At 30.1% G+C, this 24,577-nt stretch overlaps 1 protein-coding gene across 1 annotated transcript in view; it reads left to right on the plus strand.

Moving 5' to 3' along the window:
- Nucleotides 1-2,386: 2,386 nt before the first annotated feature.
- KIRREL3 (Kin of IRRE-like protein 3) overlaps nucleotides 2,387-24,577 on the plus strand; it is a 119,721-nt gene continuing 97,530 nt past the window's right edge. Inside the window, exon 1 of the mRNA XM_051214531.1 lies at nucleotides 2,387-2,726. Coding sequence (XP_051067720.1) covers nucleotides 2,666-2,726 — 61 coding nt within the window. The 5' untranslated portion in view covers nucleotides 2,387-2,665. The remainder of the gene's footprint in view (nucleotides 2,727-24,577) is intronic.

Genomic DNA, 24,577 nt, shown 5'->3' on the forward strand with positions numbered 1-24,577 from the left:
ACAATTACATGAACAAACTGAATACTTAAAAAGTAATACAATCTACCTAATTTATAATGTATATCAAATGATTGTTTTGATGAATTAAACCTGTTTCAGAAAGAACATGATTGATAAAATGAGGGGAAAAAACAGTGGCAAAACATTTTCAAGATCAACGTTTATATAGATAAATTGATTAAGATTTGTATTAAAGAGAATATGGAATGACCATTTGATTAGACTAATTAGATTATATTTTTCCAAAACATAAAGTAGTTATCTCAAAATCAATGGTTAATCTTTAATTCATTCAGGACAATGGTAATATACATAACCATTCATAATCCCTACTAATTACTATGTTCAAAACAACTGGCGAACAGTTGATATTCAGGGAGCATTGGACTGCCGTTTCATCCTAGTTTGTAACTCTTTGACAATGAACAGAATAGGAACTCATTAGGAGTCGGGTCTGTGACGTTCAGACTCTCCTAGCAGCAAGATTCTTTTAGCCTACTGGCTTAAGATTTATTGATTAACATATTAAACTGTCAATTCCAGCTATTGTGCTACAGTTTTCCAATACTATAGTTAAGTGACCATTCCACTCTCAACATTTTTACCTCTATAACTGAACTGATCGCTTTTCAAGTAGAACTCATAAATAATTTCCTCAAAGTGATATTCTGCATCGTTGCAGATCTTAAGAAGCTCCTAATCTGTTGGAAAATTATATCTTACAATCCATTGAAACGTGGAAAGCCTAAAACGATTTATAGAGCCCTATCGGTTATACAGAATAATGGTTTGTCAGTCGTCCGGTGTAGAATTACACCCAAGTTAATGAAGGAAATAATCATTATTTAATTAGTTGATAACCAACTTAATAAAAGAATAACCATGTATGGTGTCATTAACAAATATCGAGAAAAACTCATCATGAATGTTCCTATTGCAGTATAATACTCAAAATGTAGGGTTAATTAAATCAGCAAGTGTTTAAATGTACTCCATAAACAACTGAACGAATTCAAAGGCTGTCAGAAATCTGATGAAACTCTTTATCTTAGATACGTTCGTGACCTCTATAGTGTTGAAACATATGTCATCAAGCATGTTAATAAGAAATGGACAATCATAAACCAAACCTTGAAAATCAAGTAACTATTAGACTGTTTAAAATCAGTTGCGTAAGTGATGTACATTTACTAATAAGAAGAGTAGTTATGTTTCCTTTGTTAAACATTTATACGCTTATCTACGGATCAAAATGGATAACTTGACTGTCTACAACTTATCAATACTCGATCAATATCAACATCTCATTTCTATAGGAGGTAGGTTAAGTTCCAGAAAGGTTAACATTGAAGGAAATGGGTTCGAATAATAACAGAGTCAAAGGACATTTAAAATTTTCGAACTCGTCTTGTTGGTGATCACTAACTAGGACAAAAATTGTATCTAGGTTTTAATGCCTATTACTTACAACTACTCAATACCGTTTCGAGTCAACAGTATGTCAGTTTAGCCTTATCGAGTAGTTTTTTTTCATAAAGTATTAATCATTATGCAGAAGATTTGCTTCCTTATTCAGAAGGACTAGTATATAAAAGTCATGGGTACAACTCAATTAAAAGTAAAATAATTTTATAATTTCTTTTAATTTATAGTATTTATTTGACAAAAAACTATCTTTCAGTTCACTATCGTCTTAGTGAAAATGGGAGTGATTACTTTGAAAGAAAATGATCGAAACATTTCCCTTATCTGTTTTTTTTCAATGATAAAAGTATAATAGAAATATTCTTAGATGTCTTTGAAATTTTCAACCATCCCTACTGGTAATTATTTTAATCAAAGTAAAATCAAATTATTCAGTCTTCTATAAACTCCACAGCTTCATTATAAGCTACTATTTATTGATGTATTTCTTTGAGAAGAATTTCTGCAAGTCTTAATGGAATCAGTCTGATATGAACAAGTTATAAATACTATGGGTGGGGTGAAAAACGTGCTGTATTAAAATTTCACCTTTACTGACGGTCTATGATGACATGTATCATGAAAATAGAGATAAAACAAAAAAATGATATCCTTTAGTATATTTTTAAATGGAAGCTTTGGTAATGGCGATCCATGCTTTATATCCTCGTAGAAAATTTAAAGTTGAAACTTAAAAACAACATGTAGTTACCTTTTTTTTACTAGAATCATATTCGATACACGTGGTCTAGAATAAAAATAATCACGATTGTGATTGGTTGATTTCATGTCATGTTGTCCGTGTAGCTTATTAAGAATAATTTCCTCACCCCCTTTTCATTTGCCTATTGCACACAGACACCTGTCTGTACTACTAAACCATAACACTTACATTTTCACTTAGTTTCTGTGGCCAGGTGAGCATTTTCGAAAAAAATAAAACTGTGCCTTTTATTAGTCATGCTAATGGATTGGTCCATCTTCAAAATTTGATCATAATACTAACTAAAGAAATTTGATGAAAATTTCTTGTTAAATTTACAATTTATGTGTTCTAATTTAACCATATGGCAGACAATTTTATTATTTGATTCTTAAAAAGAATGATAGTTTCTATTTTCTGACTAAATTATACTTATCAAATGCATTGGAACCATTATTAACAGGATATTAATAAACTGAATAACTTGATTAAAACAAAATGTTTCAGATTATATATTTATTTAGGATATTATCTATTATTGCTTGGATTATAATTATAAGTGAGTTTTTGAATAAGATTTTTACATGGTTTATAATCGCTTTATTTTTTATTCAATCATATTTATCTATGAAAATAAGTGTTTGACAGTAATTAAAACTTCGATAATGTAATTAGAAGACAAAGATTATCAGAACTATGTGATATATTAGCACAATACATTTCGAACAATCTGATCACACATAAACTTGTTAAGAGCAGTTATATATAAAAATAAAAGGTCAACTAGACTGGAAACGGGGTAAGAGGAGACAAGGATAATGATAACAGTAATAATAACAATAATGTGAACATAATTCGAAACCTAATCACTCTGGATAATAAGTCAATATTACCAGAGTAGGTTTAAGGTAAGAACAAACTGTTTTTGAACACACAAAGGGGGTTTGAATTTTTGTATGGCTAGGGCTTCAATAAACCTTAGTATACATCCTTTTACGCTTATCAAAGGGACTAATTGTTTTAAAGTAATTAAAACAAAAGTAATTTCACTATTAAATTATCTTGGAATATAATGTAATTAATCCCTTTTTATAAATTTCGATAGAACAATTAGGAGATGATATTGATGTTTGGAATACATTTGATATTATTTGTATGGAATAATGTTTTTCAAATGGGTAATTTCAATTAAGTAATCATTAGTTGAATGAAATGCTCAGCTAGTGACTGAATGATGAATTACGTAACTTTAAAACTAAATTAAATTATTAGATATCGATACTGTTATTTATGTGATTAAGAAAAAGACTTGTATATCTCGAATAACTTTAGTAAGATGACTTAGTTTGAATGAAGAACAGGACTAAAAGAATGCTTACAAAATAAATATATATCATCAATACTACCGCTAATAAAAATATCCCCCTATAGGGAAAAAAACTCAGTATAGCAACCAATTCCATTTCATTCACTTGGAAGCAATTTAAAATATTTTATAATACGTTCGTGCGTCGATAATTAATGGACATAAATTTTTATTTGTAAAACTGTTGAGATAGTTCTGACAGTTTTTTTATTGCATGATGTACATTTAATCGGTACAATATATTATTATTATTACAGGTGAAAGATATGACACTTAATGTAGAAAGGAGTATTTCTGCAGTTATCTGAAGTATATATTGTAAATTATAAAGCTTTTACTCAATTAAACACTAGTACTGTATTCATCATAAGGACTTAGAAATGTCGAAGTCTATCCTTTATGAAGTTATTACTGGATGTTGCTAAAGAGTAGATAACTAGGACATATTAGTAGGCGTTTCCTCATAATATTCTACAGTTCATTATGTGATTTCAAGTTCTTATAAAAATCATTTTTAAGCCACAAAATTTTCCTATACTTTATATCATTCATTTTTCGATGTATATATTGACTAGATTAACAAAAGAGCAACACAATCAGATACATATTGTCTTTCAAGATTTGGTTCTATTTTCATATGTGAAAATCATATCTGAAATAATCTCAGAGATTGAAATTTAAATAATTCCAACGTTTCGTCCAGCTAACTTGTCTGGATTTGTAGTTAACTGACTCACCTTATCCTATTTTGAAAAAATCAACATCCAAATTTGATTATTTTAACACAGTATAGTTTTGGTTGTGAAAAAGCTACATATTTCTTTGATGATTTTGGTTTTGTTTATTACCCTGGAGAAGTCCAGACAGGTTAGCTGGACGAAACGTTGGATTTATTAAAATTTCAATCGCTGAGATTATTTCAAATATAATTTTCACATATAATGACTTCTCTATACTCGGCGCCCAATTTCTGTCAAACTATTCGTTCTAATCTTGATGAATATTCGCAGAAAATATCACTATTTTTATTATTCTAAAAAATATGTCTATTGCTGTTAATATTATTAATTCCTTGTCAATCGACCAACACTAGCTATAATAAGCGAAATAATATCAAATTGGTATTTTTTTCGTCATTTCCTCAATGATCACTTCAGTTAAGACACCACAAATCTTTGCATAGGGTCTCGATACTACTTAAAAGGTATCATGAAGATCTATGTAAAGACTTCAGAAACTCAGATGTATATGAAGATAAATAACTAGGAAATATTTATTTATGACTTATTTCAATGTCAACAAAGTTTTGAATGACCCCGTTTCTCAAATATTCTGTACGTTATATCCTTTGAAAAAGTTAGTGGCCATCTGAACTCAGTAGTTCAGTGCATAACACAATAACATTTCAAAAGTTAAGTACTGGATATTGTCCAAATATAAAAATCAACACTGAAGTTCAAGTAAATTTACCTAGGGAGTCCCAAATAGAATGAAGTATAAATTCCACTTCTAGTCACAATCTATTTACTTTATCAAAAACTTCACCATTGATTGTTATTTTTCTTACTAATCTCATATTTGCACTTAATTACGTACTATATTGATAGTATTAGCACAGAAAGTATTTAATCATAGGAATGGAAGATATTCATTTATCTTTTCCGACTGAATATCCTGTGTAGATATGTAAGTAATCTTCAATGAAAAACATCATCATAGCTTGAAATTCATATATGCATATATTACATAATGTTTACTTATATTCTTGTATCTCTATTTACATATTTTTTTTCTATTTACGAATAGATTAATTATTCGCGTTTTATGTCTCATATGTTGATGTAGATTTATATATAAATAAAAATGTATTTATGTATGTGACAGCATTTAGCCTATTTGAAATCCGTACTTGGTTATTATTACTCATTATTGTTCGTTAGTTTTTTTGTTTGTTGCCCATTTGAAAAGCGAATACATAAAAGTATAAGGGTTAAATATAATTTGTTGTGTATGTAATGAAAAGAATAATTGCCTATTCTGTTAATATGATTTTGATTTTGATGAGTTATTCATTAAATCAAATAAAATGTTAAATAATTTTGCCTACTATTTCATAAAAAAGAAACTTGTTTGGTTATAAAGATCATTGATTTGCATGATATTCAGGTTGGTTTAAAACATGTGAAGTTAATCTGCTTGTAAGTACTACTAATGAATAAAACTGAAAATGAATAAAATATGCTTTCACAGTCTAGATAGCTTCAGTTTTTCTGAAGGGACTTGTTAATTACAAAGGAGCAAGCAATACCGTGTTTGTTTAGTGTTTAGTACTGCTTAGATAATACCGATTAAGTTGCGAGGGAACCATTAAAAAAAAAAGAAATTAATATCATATGTGCTATTTTCAATGTTGAGTGCTTAAAAGCACTCATCAGGAAACTTAAATCTATGTTTTTTTATTAATAGTATTCCTCAGCGAGATGCTGCTGCAGACTTGAGCGAACTGATAATTATAATGATTTTTCTTAAACATAATATACTCATTGGTATAGATCGAAACATTTCCACTGACCTGTTTAGGCCACAGATAACCTCCACTAGAAGCGAGACGTTTGCAATCGATCTTACTGTTGAGTAGCTAGTGTTAATTAACAATAAACCCTGGAAGATACTTGTCAACAAGACGTACCTGAAATCATGGAGGAGTTAAGGATTCGTATGACATTCAAACCAGCATTACTCAGTTCCACAGTCTGAGAAGTTTTCACAATTATTCTGTAGGACGGAAAGGTTTAGAACTGATTAATTAATTCCTTATTTTAAGCGCCGGATCAATGTAGTGTAGTGAACAAGAACACGGGTGGGGACAATCGAATTATATTTAGCACAAAATTACAGAGTTACTTGGTAAAATAGGAAGACCATACTATAATACTTAATCTGCAAAATGTGAAATAATTGTCTCGAACTTCATTGTTCCTTCATGTCCATACTAATTGCTTTCTATTCCCGCTCTTCCTTTCTTGATCTTCCCCATCTTCTGCCGCCAGACATTACATTGCTGACTCGCGTCATACACTACTTATATCAATATAAGTAGCACGCACCACAGTAGTATGAATGTTGTAATTGAATCTAAAGCCACTTACAATCAAATAGTTATAAATCGTTTGACAATGTAGAACCATTTGAGGTAAAGATTAAGGCAGAAATAATTTAACATTCACTGATCGACAACGTCATGAATGTCGAGTCTTTTTTGGAGCTGTCTGAAATCTTTTTTTCAGTTTGTAACGTGTCTACTAGTCTAAGATACTTAAGATCATATGCACTGTGTTGAGATGTAGGGTGGAACTGATATGAGCACCCAACAGCTTGATACATAGACCCGTTGTTTCTTGTCGACCATCGCCAACCGCCATCTTACACTTCAACACAGAAGAAATAGTTACTCACTAAAATTTGTATTTCAGGTATGTCTTACTGGAAAGCTCCAGTCTTAGTAAAGTGATTAAATATCTATCTTCATTAATAAAGACGTTTTAATTAATCATCTATACATCTATACACTCACTAATTTCTTTGTTTGTATTTCGACTGTCCTACGTTTTTCAGTACCTTTTCCAACTGGTTTTATTCGTTTTGATTTCACTATTATGACTGTAATTTACTGTGTACAAATTTCAAAAGAATTCATGAGCTAATTTTTGTGTGAAATTATTCATCTTTCTTTAACTGTTCAATTAGAATGCAACATATAGGATTTTCGATTATTTTTCCATTCATTTGGTGAGTTATTGCTGGACGTAACGGCATAATTTTCATAGGAGATTTCATCCAAACCTGTTGACATATGCACATCAAAACTTCATGGAAGGAAAAAAAGGAAGTAGAGTGAAAGTTAGAGTATGAAATAAAATCTTCAGTGAAAATCATGCTCTTAAATCCAACAGTTAACCACTAAGTGAATAAAGAGATGCTAGAAAATGCTTGATACCGTATAGTTTTTGAAAATTTAAAAAAGATGCTCTGTAAATTCACAAATATGTATCTTATTTTAACAGTTCTTATCAAGCTGTAAGCTAATTTTTACGGCCATTGGCACTATACTTGCTACAAAGAAAAATGGACACAAGAGAAGATACAATAAGGCTTATAAGTTAACTGTGAATAGTTATTCTATTAAGTAGTCTAACAGTACAATATCATCATTAAACAAATACTGTACAGTAATTTAATATATGTCACAATATATAACATGAACTTTTTATTGGACAATTAAATGAAGTATGTTGAAAGTTACGAAAATTACATTATGCTATTTTAAGAGATGAAGAACAGAAAAAAGGTAAAGACATCAAAAAAACTTGTAATAAATCATGCTCATTACTATTTGAAAGGTATTCAACCAATTATCATTATTGATAATCTCTATGTTTATTTTTCTGTACACTTGTCACTGTTTTCTTTTTTTTGGATTTCTCTTTTTATTTGTAAGAGTATTCAGGAAAAAAATCTGCTCTTGACATTAATTGTTAATTTCAAGTTAAATTGTCAGAGATATAATACGTTAGATAATATTGAAATTACATATTAAAATCTGTGAAAGAATAATCATCATGTTGTATACTATTTAATAATTACTGATCATTTAGGTAGTGCTTTACATATACAGATACTTGTTTTTTATATGCATATATCTATCGAAGTTAAATTAGGTTACAAAAAAAAGGAAAAAAATATGAGAGGACATAGAAAATAAAGCATAGTACATTTAATGAAATTTTGTTTCCATAGCGATATTTATTAGAAAACATTTTGTTTTCTCGGTCTTATAATTTATACCAAACAGACTGGATGAATTGTTTTTGATACAAAAAATATAGTTAAGTCATACGTTCGCGATTATTGAGTATTGGGCTAAATTGATAAGGATTTATAAAAGTTCAATAACTTCAGTAAATGGCGGAATATATATCTTATGATTTATTAGGTTATAGATATTAGTAATCGGATTTATCTATGAAATTTTGAATGATGCATCTTCAATTCGATAGTATTTGAAGGGATTTTCATTCGTTTTTATTGTTTCAACAATTATTTATCCGCAATATGAAGTAAATATGTACTATATAAACAAAGTTTCCGTGGAAATAGGGATATTGTTATATAGCGCCTTCTAAGGAAATAAAGGAAAGTGGCTTTCAGCCATTTGTGTTATATAACTTTAGTGTACTTGAGCGAACAAAATATGATTGATATTTCATCTTAATTTAACATTTTTCTAATAGTTGGATGGCAACTAGACATGATAAAGGATTTTTTCAAGTCATAGATAAGCCTAGATATTAATTTATTGATATAATGTGATGTCTTATAAATTGTGTCTGGTTTAGTTCAATCTATCCTGTTAAGTTTTCGATCACCCGCTGTTTACTTTCAAATCTCTGTTCAATCGATTCTCAGTAAATGGTTGTTTTTCTTTCAAAGTTGTAGTGTACAAAATTTACTGCTAAACATTTAAAAAATGAGGTAAACCTTTTTTTTAAAAGTGCCACTGAAATGATTTTTAAATACTGTGTTTATTTTCTTTATTCAATCAAGTACTGATAACAATTAACTTGGTATTGTTTGGTTGAGTCTTTCCATTGATGTTTAGAACTGTAATCGGTCAGTATCTTATTGGTATATGTGCATACTCTGTATATCGCCTCGATATAGCCTTAAGTCACAAACATTATAAGCAGAGATGGATGAGGGCTAGCAGTAAAATCCAGGACGCGCGTTTCGTCCTATTTGGGACTCGTTAGCTGGATGTACCTATATCCCAGAGTTGATGTCCACTCCGGGACTCCAACCCAGTGCCGTTCGCTTCAAACTCAAACGTATTATCCATTTAGCTACTGAGTCTTAAAGCGAACGATGCTGGGTTTGAGACTCAGGGTGAACATCAGCTCTGATATTCGGGTACATTCAGCTGACGAGTCCCAAATAGGAGAAAACGCGCGTCGCAGATTCTACTGTTTGCTACCATTCATCTTTGTTTATACTGATAAAGATGCTTATTAATTTCTTTTAATTTTATCACAAAAGTGAATAATCACTGAATAACCAATTGAGAGCGCTTGTATAAATTAGTTGTATACGTACACAGTTCTAAGATTGAGAGTAGCATCGATTAGGAACTGATATAACCTTAAAAGCTATTAAAACTGAACAAACATCGAATTCGTCTTTCATCGCTAATTAGATTCCTCACTAGAGTGCATCAACAACCTTTATACAGGATTCGGATCCAGGTCATTATTGCTTTATGGTTATATTGATTCAAACAATACGCTTAACTTTATTGGTTCACATTTTCTGCTTCAACTAACTTGTGAAATGGGTCAGTTTTTGTTCATTTCTATCAATAAACTGATATTTGACTCCTTACGTGATTTACTCGATCCAATAATCATAACAGAATGAAGTAACGTATTCAATTTATGATGATTCAAGTGATTATTATGGAAAATTGATACTTGTTAAATAAATGTTTGGATTCATCAAGAATTTTACAATGATTATTTATATCAGGAAAAATATATCACGAGCAACTGAATCAAATTTAACGTAACTATTAGGATATATCTAAAAGTATGAACTAGCACGTTTGTATTTTTTTTATTCATTATGGCTTTGAATTTTCCTGCATAGAAAATTATGTTATGCCAGTGAATAACAGATGTAGGAAGTTTTCATTTTTGATCATAATTTCACAAAGAATAGGTAGAATCTGGTTAGATGCGGAATCAAGGATATGCATGTCATCCTATTCAGGAGTCGTTAGCTTAATTTATTTTGATCAGTTCTAGCTATGTGAAAACGGTCACTCAGTGGACAACACGTTTAAGGTTTAGAGTGAAAGATACTAGGTGTAAACACCAACAATGAGATCCAAGCACATCTAACTGATGAGTTTTAAGTGAGACGAATAGACTCTTCTAGATTAGCCATTTTCCGTCAATAATATGTAAACAATTTGCATAGCAATTTGCATAGTATGCACATTTACCAACTAAAACTAATCAAAATATTAACTATTACATGCTAAATTAACTGCATATGTATAATTTCACAAGTTATATATATATATATATATATATATATATATATATATATATATAAATCAAAATGAATAACTTCTATTTATTTTTGAAATACTTAATGAATTATCTTATACAAATACATTAGCAATTAAGTTGATCTAATTCTAATAGCCGAAGCTCTTATCATCCAGGAGCTTAAACCAGAACTATGCGTACAAAAGAAGTACGTCTCATCGTTATCGTTACCTTGGCCTTAATTATTTTGATTATCCTATTATTATTATTATTATTATTATTATTATTACTGCATTCTCCCCTTTACTTATGTCTTATATTCTCATTGTTTTATCCGTGAATACTCATCATATCACCATATTTATTTTTACACCTCTATGACCTTTGATTATTGTAACCAAAACATCTTAATCACCCTATCATATTCACCAAATCTATTGTTATTGTTATTATTCGTATTACGTAATCTAGTATTATAATACTTTTTATTAATTGTGTTCACATTTCCTCACGGAATTAGTACTTTTACAAAAACAAAAATTTTCATATATATACGATTGTACAGCTTGATAATAAATTCGTTGAAAAGAGATCCCTTCGCTGAAATTCGTGTTTTAATTTTAATGTTTAAATAGGAACTATATGTCAATTGATCTAATTCTATCAATCATATTACAATACTACTCACTATCTTGCTATTATAGTACATTATTGTTATATTTTTTTGGTTTTAAATATTAGATGATAGAATTTAATCAATAGAAACCTGTTTAGAAAAAAAAACAATAAACTTTTTTCCAAAAAAATTTTTTTTGTTTTTTTTGAAAAAAAATTAAGATTTATTAAAATTAAATCATAACATCCCGCCCACCGAGTTCATTATAGAGTTTTTCTTTTAAAAAAAATCAATTATTTATTATCACTTACCATTTTAAACAAAAATTTTATATCATGATTTATATTGTCTTTAATTATGTTGTTTTTTTAAAATTAAAAAAAAGGTAGATAATTTCACTGTAACTTAATAAGAGTATGTAGGAGGAAACAAAAAAAAGGGGGGGGGGAAAAAGGGATTCTATGTACGTATGTACATACTTGTATCTATGTGTGTATAATTATGAATATATATTTAATACATATTTATTTATTTACTTAAATAAGTACAAATCGAAATATAAAAAAACTAAACAAATAACATCAGTCAATTTACATTTTATGACTGACATGAAGAAATTATACAATTTTTATTTTTATTTTTTATTTTATTTTTTGTTTTAAATCTTTTTAAAAAAATAATTATCTTCTATTTTTTTGTTGTTGTTGTTTTATTACATGAACACTTTCCATCATCTAGATATCTTCAATAAAACGAGAAAATATTTTTTTTAGAAAATATAAAACAGGAAGTTTTAATTATTTATCAATTTGTTTCATATTAATAACATGAATTAAAACTAAAATAGTTCACTTCTCTTTTTAATTCTCTTCTTTAATAAATATGTATCAACTAATGAAAATGAAATCAATTATATTCATTATATAAAACAATTAACTTGAACTAAAGTAAATGATTATCATTATGAAAATTCGAATAAGATATTTAAAGGAAAAAATCATTATTTGTTGATAGATCTTCATCAAGCATCCCCCTAATATATATAATTCAGCAAAAAACAAAACTGAGACTGGACATACATATCGATGTATCAAGTGATTTATGATAATGGAATGATCTTATGAGGATCAATTAGTCATAGGTCAAAACAATACATATATATTGACATTATAGACAGTGTTCAAGTTAATTCAAACAAAAATATAGATTTTTTCAAGAAGGAAGGAATATTTCAAAACAATATAATGACTTTAGAAATTAACATAAAGTGCACAATTCAGTAATTTTCAACAATATTGAAGATGATTTTTTTTACTATAAAGTTCTTTTACTTTGTACACGAAAATCCAAGTGAGGTACATTTTTAGGTAGGAATTAAATTGATTTCGATTGGGTCCTATCATCGAACTATTTATTGTGATACTCTATTCTCTATTAGTATATATATATGTGATTTATTCCGTTATTTTCCTACTTTCTTTCTGATATTATTGTTTCACTTTTTGGTGTCTCATGTTCTAGGTTCTAACTCTACATTAAAAACGTTTGTCATTTTATAAACAATTATTACTGATTAACGCCCATATGATCACTAGTGACTGGATTCACGAGGTTTATCCTGGAGTTTTAGTGAGAAGTAGTGACCAGTGGAGTTCAATCAGGTCTGTTGTCAGATAGTAACTCACTGACAGGCAATGGTGGATCTGTCGCTCAATTTCACGGATTAGTTGATGTTAGACATTAATACCGTTGGATGCCGGCTCAGTGGTATAGTGGTTAAGTGCTCGCGCGCGAAACCAGTAGGTCGTGGGTTCGAATTTCGCAGGGGGAGAGGTCGTGGATGCGCGCTGCTGAGGAGTCTCACAATAGGACGAAACGGCTGTCTAGCGCTTCCAGGTTCTCCATGGTTGTCTAGCTACTGAATAACAGGGAACATTAAATAGATGTTTTGTTCTAGCTTTCAACTCTGTGGCTTCATTCATTCATAGCCCTATATGGGATCTTCATGTTTTACAATAAAACAATTCATTGGCATTGTTTATTACGAGATGATCTTAGACTTTAAAATTGCGGACACTTTCGAGGAATCAAAGATTCTGAAAGAACAGAAGAAAAACAATATGTTACTTTGATTTTAAAGATATTCCTTTCTTTCACATGAATCAGTTCATTTAGAAAAAACATTTTTACATGAAAATGAAATGTTCATAGATTATAACTATTAATTTACTTCTAATATGAAGAAGATTATATCATCAATAATATTTACAACATTTACATAGCTACTAAACTTTGTTTTCTTATGTGGTATTTTTCATATCTATTTGTAAGTTTACACACATGTACATATTGATATGGCTGTATATCAAACTTTCTATACTGATTAAGTTATAGCTTTCATAAAACACATCCACCATCTTTCGTCTTCTCCTCCTCCTCTCTAATATAATCGTTATCATCATTCTATTACAATAAACCATAATATCTTTATGGTTTTAGTATTTCTAGACAAAAAAAATGGTTGAAAGAAAATTATTATTTTATGTTTATAACTCCTTACTCTTTATCATTATTATCTCCATCATTCACATGATCAGTTTATTTCATAAAAAGCTTACCTGTTTAAGATCAATATACCATGGTAATTTTATTGGCTTTTTTCCTGTAAACGATTTCCAAATAAATAATATTTATTTTTCAGATATTCTTTTCTTTGTTTAATTCATTTATCGAATAATATTGGTCGGTTGTTGATTTTCTTCTTCTGTATAAATGAGCAATTTTGTTATTATTTGATGAATAAGAGTAATCATTTAACCAAATACCTTACTGTATGTATATTATTATGTATGTTTGTGTTATGTTTATTTATATGGAATGATTAAATATGTGAATAGATGATCCTAATTATCATTGGGTATTTTTAAAAGCACATTTTTAAAAATAAACGTAAATACGCATGTTAACCTTCGTGAAGGAGAATAGGTAGTCCACCAGTACTCTCCATTCAACCCTATCGTGGTCAATCCTTTCCAGCTTTTTCTAGTTGCTATTCATCCTTTTCATATCTGCTTTTAATTCCCGACTCAATGTGTCCTTTGGTCTTCCGCTATTCCGTTCACCTTCAGCATTTCAAGTTAGCGCTTGGTTCGTCATGCAGTTTGATGATTTCCTGGGTGTGTGTCCTGTTCACTTCCATCGTCTTTTCTTCATTTCCTCTTCAGATGGAAGCTGGTTTGTCCTTTCATACAGAAGGCTGTTGCTGATGGTATCCTGCAAATGGATGTTGAGTATCTTGTGTAGATAATTGTTTAGAAATACTTGTACCTTCTTGATGACGGTTGACGTAGTTCACCTCGTTTCAGCTGCATACAGTAGAACTGTTTTGACGTTTGCGTTGAAGATTGTGACTTTGATATTGATTGACAGTTACTTTGAGTTCCATATGTTCTTCAATTGTAAGATGGTTTAACTAAATCTAACAAATCAACTGGGATAAAAAACCCAGATACAATGCATAATTTGTGTATGAATTTAACTCGTTTACAAAGAATACGGTTAATATAAACGATGGTGAAACGATTTTCTAAAAAGTAAAGTCAGACATGAATCTTTAAATTAACCGCGACAATTTGGCTCATTTAACCAATAAATTAGTTTTTCATACATTGGCACGAATATATATACTGATATATTAGAATCTTGATTTTTCCCTCATTATAGTTTATAAAGTAATATATAAAATGTCTTTGGGGAGGATTTATTTGTCATCCGTCTCCAGTAAGTCATGACAGCAGACGCAATACTTTATGTTAGAAACTGCGCCTTTTTAACAGTTACTAGCTGTATGATTATACAATAAAATAATCCAATTATTCAAATGGGAAAATTTTTCTACAGTCAGATTAAAAGTATACATCAAATGTTTAGTTGATAGCCTCTTATATGGATTATATTGGTGAGTGTTTAACTTGACAGTTTAAATATCTGATGAAATTAGGTTTATTGGGATATTTATTTTCTGATTCTTATTCGGCATTTTAATATTATATAGTTTACAGAAAGAATTTTTTTCTATATAATTTACAGTCTATAGCCATACCAAGGGAATCATAAAAGTTTTCTATCGTTCTTTTATGTTTTGAGAAAAAAAGATAGTTTATAGTGTTTTACTTTCCTGGTTGAATTTTCAAATGTTTATGTGAGAAGATAAATAATTTCTAGGATAGATAGATAGATACATGTCTGTTTGATGTAAAAGACTGATCTTGAAAAGAAACTAGTCCTTGCTTATAATTGGATAGTTCCTTTAGTTTATTTAGTATATCGCTTCACGCTTCATTGAAACAGACATCTGTGATCTGACTCGAATTTATTTTATGAACTCATTAAGTTAGAAAATATTTTGTAAAGTAAATTATTTTAGAATATGAAATATGAATAAGCGATAATGTCTTAAGTCAAATTCGCTTTAGACTTGACTTCCATCAACATTTATATTAATGTGTATATCTAAATATATGTGAATCATTATACCAATCAAGGGGATTTATAAGTTAGTAATAATATTGATGTAGATAATATAAGCAGTAATATAAACAAGAAATAAAAATCAATGGTATGATCACTTTAATAGTTGTTGCTATGTAGATACTAACGACAATATGACATGATAAATAATAATTACTTCTACTTAAAAATAGTTCTTGTCATATCAACTGGAGATCGATTAAATACCAGGAGAAATTGGCCAGCTGTTTTATTCTAGTTTGAAGCTCTTCAGTGGTGTCTAAACACAACCTAACCGGAAATTGAACTCAGAACCATCAGGATTCCTCGAAAACGATTGAGTCCCTTCTTCTGATCTAAAAAAATATTTGTTTTTGAACGAGTCACGAAATTAACTTTAGTACTTCATGACTGCAGACCCATTAGGAATCAGATGTATTAAATACTACTTTCTTCAGCATGAATTGAAATGATCTCCAACTCACCTCTCAATAAAAAACAAAATGTTGATTACAACAAGGTGTTAGATTTTATATCATCCATAATTTTAACGCTGTTCTGCTATTAGGAAAACATACTGTAAACTGTGAACAAATGTATTCTACCCGGTTTTTTCACAGTAATTTACTGAGGAACTTTGATGTACTGAAAAGATATTCATATATTTATATTATTTTTTGAGCATATTAACTATGTGCATGTGAACTGAGGTGAACTGAGACACCATTGTCTAAATATTAAGGAACTATGAAGGACTAAGAAACTATAATATAATATGTTTTATTAGCTAGTTATAACAAAGGTCACTGTTTCATGTATATTGATAAAAAACTATTTATGAGAACCAACCGGAAACAGGATACATCAAATGAAATGACATTTAATAAGTGTTTCCAAATATGTATACAAGAAAAAGATTAAAATTCATTGAATGAATTTATGTCAAAAGAAACTGAATAAACTCAATTTACTTTCATTTAATATAGAATAGAAATAACAATGAGATGATATGACATGACAAGAACTATTTAGGATTTCATTGAACTGTTATATTTTCTTAACCTGTGTAATTATTTTTCCTGATAATGTTGATATCATTTCATGGATTATTGAAATTGAAAGATAATTTTAAAAAACTGGTAATTACATTTATAACATTTTAAACTATCTACCAAAGAAAGATATATTGAGGTTAAACATGGAAATCAGAGTTTAATCTTGATAAGCATATTCATATTTCAACTATCGAATAAGATTTTATATGTTGTAGTTTATATTCTTTTATAAATAATGTTATGGATTTGATTTGTTATATGATCTCAAAGTGATTAGTTGGATTTAAATTAAATAGTTATATTGAACTATCGAATAAATGAAGCTACAATAGGACGAAACGACCGTCCAGTGCTTCCGGGTTTTCCATGGCGGTCTAGCTTCAATTGACTCTTGATCTCAACTATAAAATTACAAAAATCTTCACAAAATCCCCTTCTGATAATAATAATCATATGTTCATCAGTGACTGGCTTCAAGAGGTATTTCCTGGAGTTCTAGTGAGAAACCATGACCAGTGGACTTCAACCGGGTCTGTTGTGAGATAGTAACTCACTGAAGACAATGGTGGACGGTGGCTCAGTTTTGTGAATTGGTTGAAGTTATACATTGACACTGTCAGATACCGACTCAGTGGTGTAGAGGTTAGGCGTTCGCGCGCAAGACTGCTAGTAAATGAGTTCGAATCTCGCGGGGCGGGATAGTTTGTGAACACTGCTGAAGAGCGCCATGTTAGAACGAAACGGCTTTCCAGCGCTTCCAGGCTTTCCATGGTGGTCTAGCTTATTCAACTATTAAATTACCAAAATCTTTACAAAACTCCCTCCTGATAATTATGAAGTAACTGATAAAAGGTAATATATTTAATGTAAAGGAATTGTGAATAATGAATGATAAATTAGATAAAACAGGGAAGTCCCAAACGAATGTATTGTGTTGTTGTGACACTTTGTCATAGTTCATCCTCTTATGTAACTAATCCCTGTGTTCAAGTATGAATTATCTGATCCAATTTTCAATGTTAGACATTTTCAGTTCCATATTCTTTAAACCGTTCAATTATATAATGATTTACTCATTTTTTATCAATTTTTCTACTGATGTAATTTTATTTTACTATTGCTTTCGAAATTTCTGAAAACTCATTATTCTTTCAATCCAAGATTTACCATCTGTTGAAACATACTATAGAAAGTTAACGGGATATATTCAAGAAATCGGCAGTTATTCAAAATAAAAATTTCTAATAACTTAAGCTTCATGTTTTACTCTGAGTATGATATTACTCAGTCATTATATCCTGAATTTCACTAGTTCAGAAAGTAAATTCTTATAATTTCTTCACATGTTGAATTGTGCAAGTTATTCAGCTGCTACTAGCTTCAACAACATATCCAGGTGATATCAATCTGTCGTTAATCAGTTTTTAAAGAGAATTTCCTGGTTCTAAATTTTTAAAAAATTATATACGTTAGGGCTAAAACACACAATGGTTGCATAATTGGAAGTGTAATTTATGTCATTGTTTTATTTAGTTTTTCATGGCTTTAAGCCCATTAAAATTCCTAATAAATAAAAGTCAAATCAAAATATTTTAAGTTGACCTAATTGACTAGATCATCTTCAGCAAGGGTTTGTGTAGATTCATCCCTTTAACTGAAATGATGAAGTGATTTACGTTACACTACCATCGAAAGTCTGGAAGCACTAGGACTCTGACGTGTTCCATACTAGGACGAAATGTTCGTTCAGTGCTTTCAGGCTTTCAATAGTGGTTTAACTAAGATCAGTTCATGGTTTTGATGAATGACTAGATTATCTTCAAGCCTGTTTTCTGGTGGTTTATTTCATTTCTAAATAAGATACAACTACTAAGTTGGTCACAGTGATTCGATTAAAACTTAGATCAAGTTAACAGCACGGTCTTCCAGTCACTTGGTTTAATATTACAAATTAAATGTTTCTAGATTTCTGTTTCTATTCATTTATATGTCGCTTTATTTGACCTGTGAAACGTAACATACCATTAATCTGTCAGTATGATGCAGGAAAAAAATTAAAAACAGAGCCTTGTAACTCATTCAGTAAACAGTAGAGATGTTATCTTAAAAACTACCAGTTTATTTAGTAACTCAACCAAGAATATTTCACCAGCAAATACGGTCACAGTGCATGATAATATTTTAAATAAGTTGAATAAAAATATGCTATACGATCAGTTATATGAGTTTAAAGAATGCAATAATGAAATTACGAATATGATATCGACTGAGTGGTCTAAAGTTTAAGCCCTGGGTCCAAATTTCGCTAACGGGATCGTAGATGTGCACTGCTGAGGAGTCCCACAATAGAACGAGACAGTCATCCAGTGCTTCCAGATTTTCAATAGTGATCTAATATCAATCGATTCTTGATCCCAAACAAAAACTTAATAACCTCCACAACCTTATACTGATTATTCGAATTTCTACCTGTTATTATAATACTTCACCAATGAATATCATTTCTAATTTCAACTGTAAACAAACTTCAACTGTAAACTAACTTCAACCTCTACATAGTAGGTATTATTCTCAACAAAATGATAAATTATTTATTTGACCTTGAATATCAGTTAAATGTTTCTATGATTTGACTTAGTACACAAAGATTCAATTAAACAAATTCAAGTTTGTTTTCTCTAATTAATGCCTTAATTAGTCTTGGCCAAAAAATTAAGTTCAATGGTTTTCTATAGTTTATAAATGAAATTTTTTAAACAAAAAATTCTGTTATGTCAAATATTATTAATCACAAATCTTATTGAATACGAAAAGGAGAATTTAGTGAAGAAAATTTTCTTTTCGACGAAATCATTTACTTAAGCAGTACATTCGTATATATAGTTACCTGGAAGATTGCATCATAAATTGATTCGAGAGTAAATCACAAATGAAGTTACATACTAATCAAGGGGTAAAGATGAAACTAGTTTATGGATCAGATAATGGTCCAGTTGACAGATATGAAGAAAAACAACAAACACAAAGGTCATAACAATAATCAAGAAAACTTGTATAAGGTAATAATAATAATAATAATAATAATAACTGATTATTTGATTTCTTTCTCAATAGTTTTATATTAAGGGAGAATAATAATTTGATTAATGACAAATCTTGATCTTTTCATTCGTATTTTCACTATATGTAGTTAAATTTAACTTAGTCTTATGAAGTTTATTTATTAGGAATGTGTAAATAGATACATATCCACTCAGTATGTTATCGGTTGGATTTCGGTTGATATTTTTAGAAATAATATATGAAGTAATTCATTATTATCTATTCTTTACTATTTATTATTTTACTTAAATTCAATTTTTTATGATGAATGGTGTTGCTATGTATATAAATAAAATTTATAAAAGTTGAGATTATGAGTCAATTGAAGCTAGACCAGCATGAAAAACGAGGAAGCACTGGACGGTCGTTTCGTCCCATTATGGAGTTCTAGTGAGAAACAGTGATCAGTGGAGTTCAACCGAGTTTGTTGTGAGATAGTAACTCATTGATGACAATGGTGGATGTGTCGCTCAATTCCGTGGATTAGTTGAAGTTAGACATTAACACCGTTGGTTGCTGGCTTAGTGGTGTAGAGGTTAAGCGCACGCACACCAGACCGATAGGTACTGGGTTCGATTCTTGCGAGGCGGGATCGTATATGCGCACTGCTGAGGAGTCCCACTATAGGATGAAACGGCTGTCCAGTGCTTCCAGGTTTTCCATGGTGGTCTAGCTTGAATTAACTCATGATCTCAACTATTAAAAATTACTAAAATCTCCACAAAACCTATTCTGAAAATAAAAATTAGATGGAAAATTTAATTTCTATGGTGTTTTTCAAATGTTCACGATGAATCAGATAATAATTTCAAAAGACAAATCTAAGGCGTTTTAAGCTTATATATAAAACAGAATATAGAGAATTAAGATAAATAGTTGGATTCTGTTTGTAATTATTCCTTTGTAGTTGATATTATTGACTTGAAGTCAAAGACTTTATTAGTTCCTGTTTAAATGAACTCTGTGAATTCACTGATCAAGTTTAAGAAATGTAAAATTTCCCTTGCTTATCCATGTGTTAAAATCTTATGTTTAACAAATAAATTTTAGTGACATATTTTTGTAGCATATTAGTGTGACACAATAACTTTATGACTTTCAGTTAAGGCAATACGTTTCATCTTTTGAATCGGAATCTGTTTATTGAAATATTTTTTTATATTGGATTGATTGAATTTGAAAATTTTAAGTATCTTGTAGAAAAAAGGTGGAAAATTATTAAAACATCCTTTTTGGAAGTCAACATTCTAAGGCTTCATTCGATAAGTTAGTAAATTTTCCCAATAATAAAGAGAACGAAAGTATAATAGAACAGTTGATAAGTAAGTTCTACTAATCGACATCAAGCGCTAAATTCTCAAACTTGGATTCTAATTATGAATTTTCCACTTCACACTTACTATTTCGACCAGAACCTATAATCCTCAGCATTCAGCAGTGGTACTTTCTGGCCGAGACAATTAACATTGAGTTGACGTAATCTACACTCCTGTCGGTTGCCTATCCCAAGCCTTTTTCTGTCTTCAACCTTGAATCCGAAGTGAAATAAGGAGCCAAGCTTGTATTTTAATCTTTCAACTACCCAGTACAACCAGTCAGGACAGCAGCTATTTTAAGCACTCATTATCCTATATACACGCACATCAACTAAGAAATCATACATTAGACACAGTCAAAATCCGAGTGGCAGAGAGTAAAGCAAACAATACATCACTATTTAGTAACAATTAAAGAATACCAAAACGATAATGACTAGTTGGTAGGTCCATTGAAAACTCACATTAGGAAGAATACTGAAATTCAAATACCAATTCTACAACGAAAATATAGATAATAATTCAAGAAATATTTCCAAAAGTTTCGACTTTTTGAATGCTCATCTCTTTATACCACAGTCTTAAATTGATTGAACATCGGATAACTCACTAGCTGATTGTTTCCGTTGATCAAATGCACAATCCCATTCAATATATCGTAATGAATATTTTTTCGCAACCACGGGATTGTATAAGTTACTTGTAAGTTTAGGTAAAAAAGTTTTTTGTTTTGTATTGTCACATTAGTAAAGGTCATTTTATCCCTAATATTTTTCCTTTATGTTAATCTTACCAATAAAGTATTTAAGTTTATTTCTTCTAGTTGAATTTCTAATGAAGGTTAATGTTTTGTTTCGTTTATTTTTTTATTTTTTTATACTTGGTCACGTAAAATATCTTATCGATCTCACTCTTAATGTTCTTTTGATTCTTTTTTTTCTTCTGATCTATTCATCATGTCTTAGTGTACCTCTGTTATTGTGTATTATAGATTTTCTTCATGAACAAGTAAACTATATTTCATTGAACTCCATAAAATAGTTCTATTGTTATTAATTGTAATTGTTGGGTTATAACAGATTTGTTTTATTATTTAGCTATTTTTCGTCTTTGAAATTATTATTAGAAGGGGTTTTGTGGAGACTGTAATAAATTCAATAGTTGAGATCATGAGTCACTTGAAGCTAGACTACCATGGATAACCTGGAAGCGCTGGACGGCCCACAATATGACGAAACAGCCGTCCAGCGCTTCCAGGTTATCCATGGTAGTCTAGCTTCAATTGACTCATGATCTCAACTACTTAAATTTAACATTATTCATTAACTTTTTTTCATAAAAGCACGTTTTAGTTAAACATTATACAAGATTGTTCACAAATAATAATAGTGAGTGTGAAATAAAAATCATTTGTCTAGTATTGTTCTTCTAATTTTTTTTCTTTTTTTATATTTAATCCGACTTCAATTCATCATAGTGTTCTTTCTATTTAAAAGAGTTTAACTATCCATTTGGAAAAATGTTCTTTGGTGCAACAATTAGCGTAGTAAATCTTGTAAGTGCTTGATATAGATAAATTTGTTTGTATTGTTGTTTGGAATAATCACCATTACTTATTTTGAGATGAGCACATGATTGTGTAGGGATTTTTGAAAAACAATTTACAGTAAAGTTGTCCTACATTATTAGCATTTCTTTAAACTGACTAAATCTTCTAAATGAGGTCCACATTCTAGTGAATTAGCTTATTATGAATGCTCTTCAAGGTTGATAATAATAATCGTGCCGCCTAAACAGTTCCCATTTGTGGAAATTCTTGCTATTAATTATAATCTCTGAGCAAATGACATGGTCATTGAATATGATAATTCATTTTACTAATAAATGAGAATATGTCTAGTATTTGAGACAAGCTAGAATTTATGTTATGGTCGCTATTAACTGTTTTGAATTTGACTGGTAAAATGGCTTACTTTAATTCACCTTGAATAAATCAGTGTCATTTAAAACAACACGTTCTTGAAACATTAACTGACCTTTAAGAACTGAACCCCGATTTGTTCTGTTTTAATTCTATGGACGATGGCTATTACATCTACAAGGCTAGTGTCATTTTATAGCAATATTGTTGTAGTAATGATGATGTCAGATGAGGTGTCTTTGATGAAACAATGATAATTTGCTATAATCTGTTATCAGGCTACGAAATAAAATTTCTCTAGATTAGTGCATTATAGTGAATTGTAACTTCCTAGATTAAGATATTATATTAATTAATCAAGAACCGAAGTCAGCGGAATTCTAGCAACGATTTTATTTCATCCACTTGTTAAACAGTTGAAAGAAATTGAAGCAAACAGTCTGTGAACTTATCTCCTATTTACAATTTTTTAACCCAATACTACTTGAGCTAACCAACATTTGTTGCTTTTGTTTTAATGACTCGAAGTCAGATGATAAAGGTCAGCGGGAAGAGCGATTTAGAACAGCTAGATAAACTGTACTCGTTCATTGAGTAAATTATTTACTTGTGTACTTAATTACGTACTTACGCCTGTAACTTTTCGTCGAGGAGCGTAGGCTGTCGATCAGAACTCGCCAACCAACTCTGCCCTCATCACTCCTTGTCAGTTCTTTCCAGTTCCTATTCAGCATTTTAATGTCAACTTCCAATATCTGACAAAATGTATCCCTCAATAGTCATCTTTCCATTTCTCCTTCAGAATCCCAACTCAGGACCTACACAATAATGCACTTTGATAACTTTCTCAACCTATGCCTTATCCACCTCCAGCATATTTCCCTAATTTCCTCTCCACATGGAAGTTGGTTTGCTCTCTGACATAGTAGGCTGTTGCTGATGGTATCCTGCCAACAGACATTGAGTATCTTACGTAGACAATGGCTCAGAAATACTTGTACATCTATGATGAATGTAGTTGTTCTCTAATTTTCAGCTCGCTTTCGACATTCATATCGGAAAAGCTGGTTTGGTGTAGACTGACAGTTGTTTTGAGTTCTATATGTTCTTCAATTGTAGGAACACTGAGCTTGCTTTTTCAATCCTCAACTTCATATTTGCATCAGATTCTCCATGTTTATCAATGATGCTGTCCAGATACGTGAAAGTATCAACTTCTACCAGTGCTTCTCCATCAAGTGTGGTTTGTTTGCTGTTCTCTGTGTTGTACTTGAGGATGTTGCTTCTTCCCTTGAGTATGTTGAGGCACACTGCAATAATGGCTGTTTCTTCAGCTGAATTTGTTGCTGCGTATGAATTAAACAGATTGGCTCACCTGAAAAGATCAAGTCGTTTAGTTATTTCCGAGCAGTCCATTGT

This window comes from Schistosoma haematobium, chromosome 2 (assembly GCF_000699445.3).
Source record: "Schistosoma haematobium chromosome 2, whole genome shotgun sequence".
Taxonomy (NCBI): domain Eukaryota; kingdom Metazoa; phylum Platyhelminthes; class Trematoda; order Strigeidida; family Schistosomatidae; genus Schistosoma; species Schistosoma haematobium.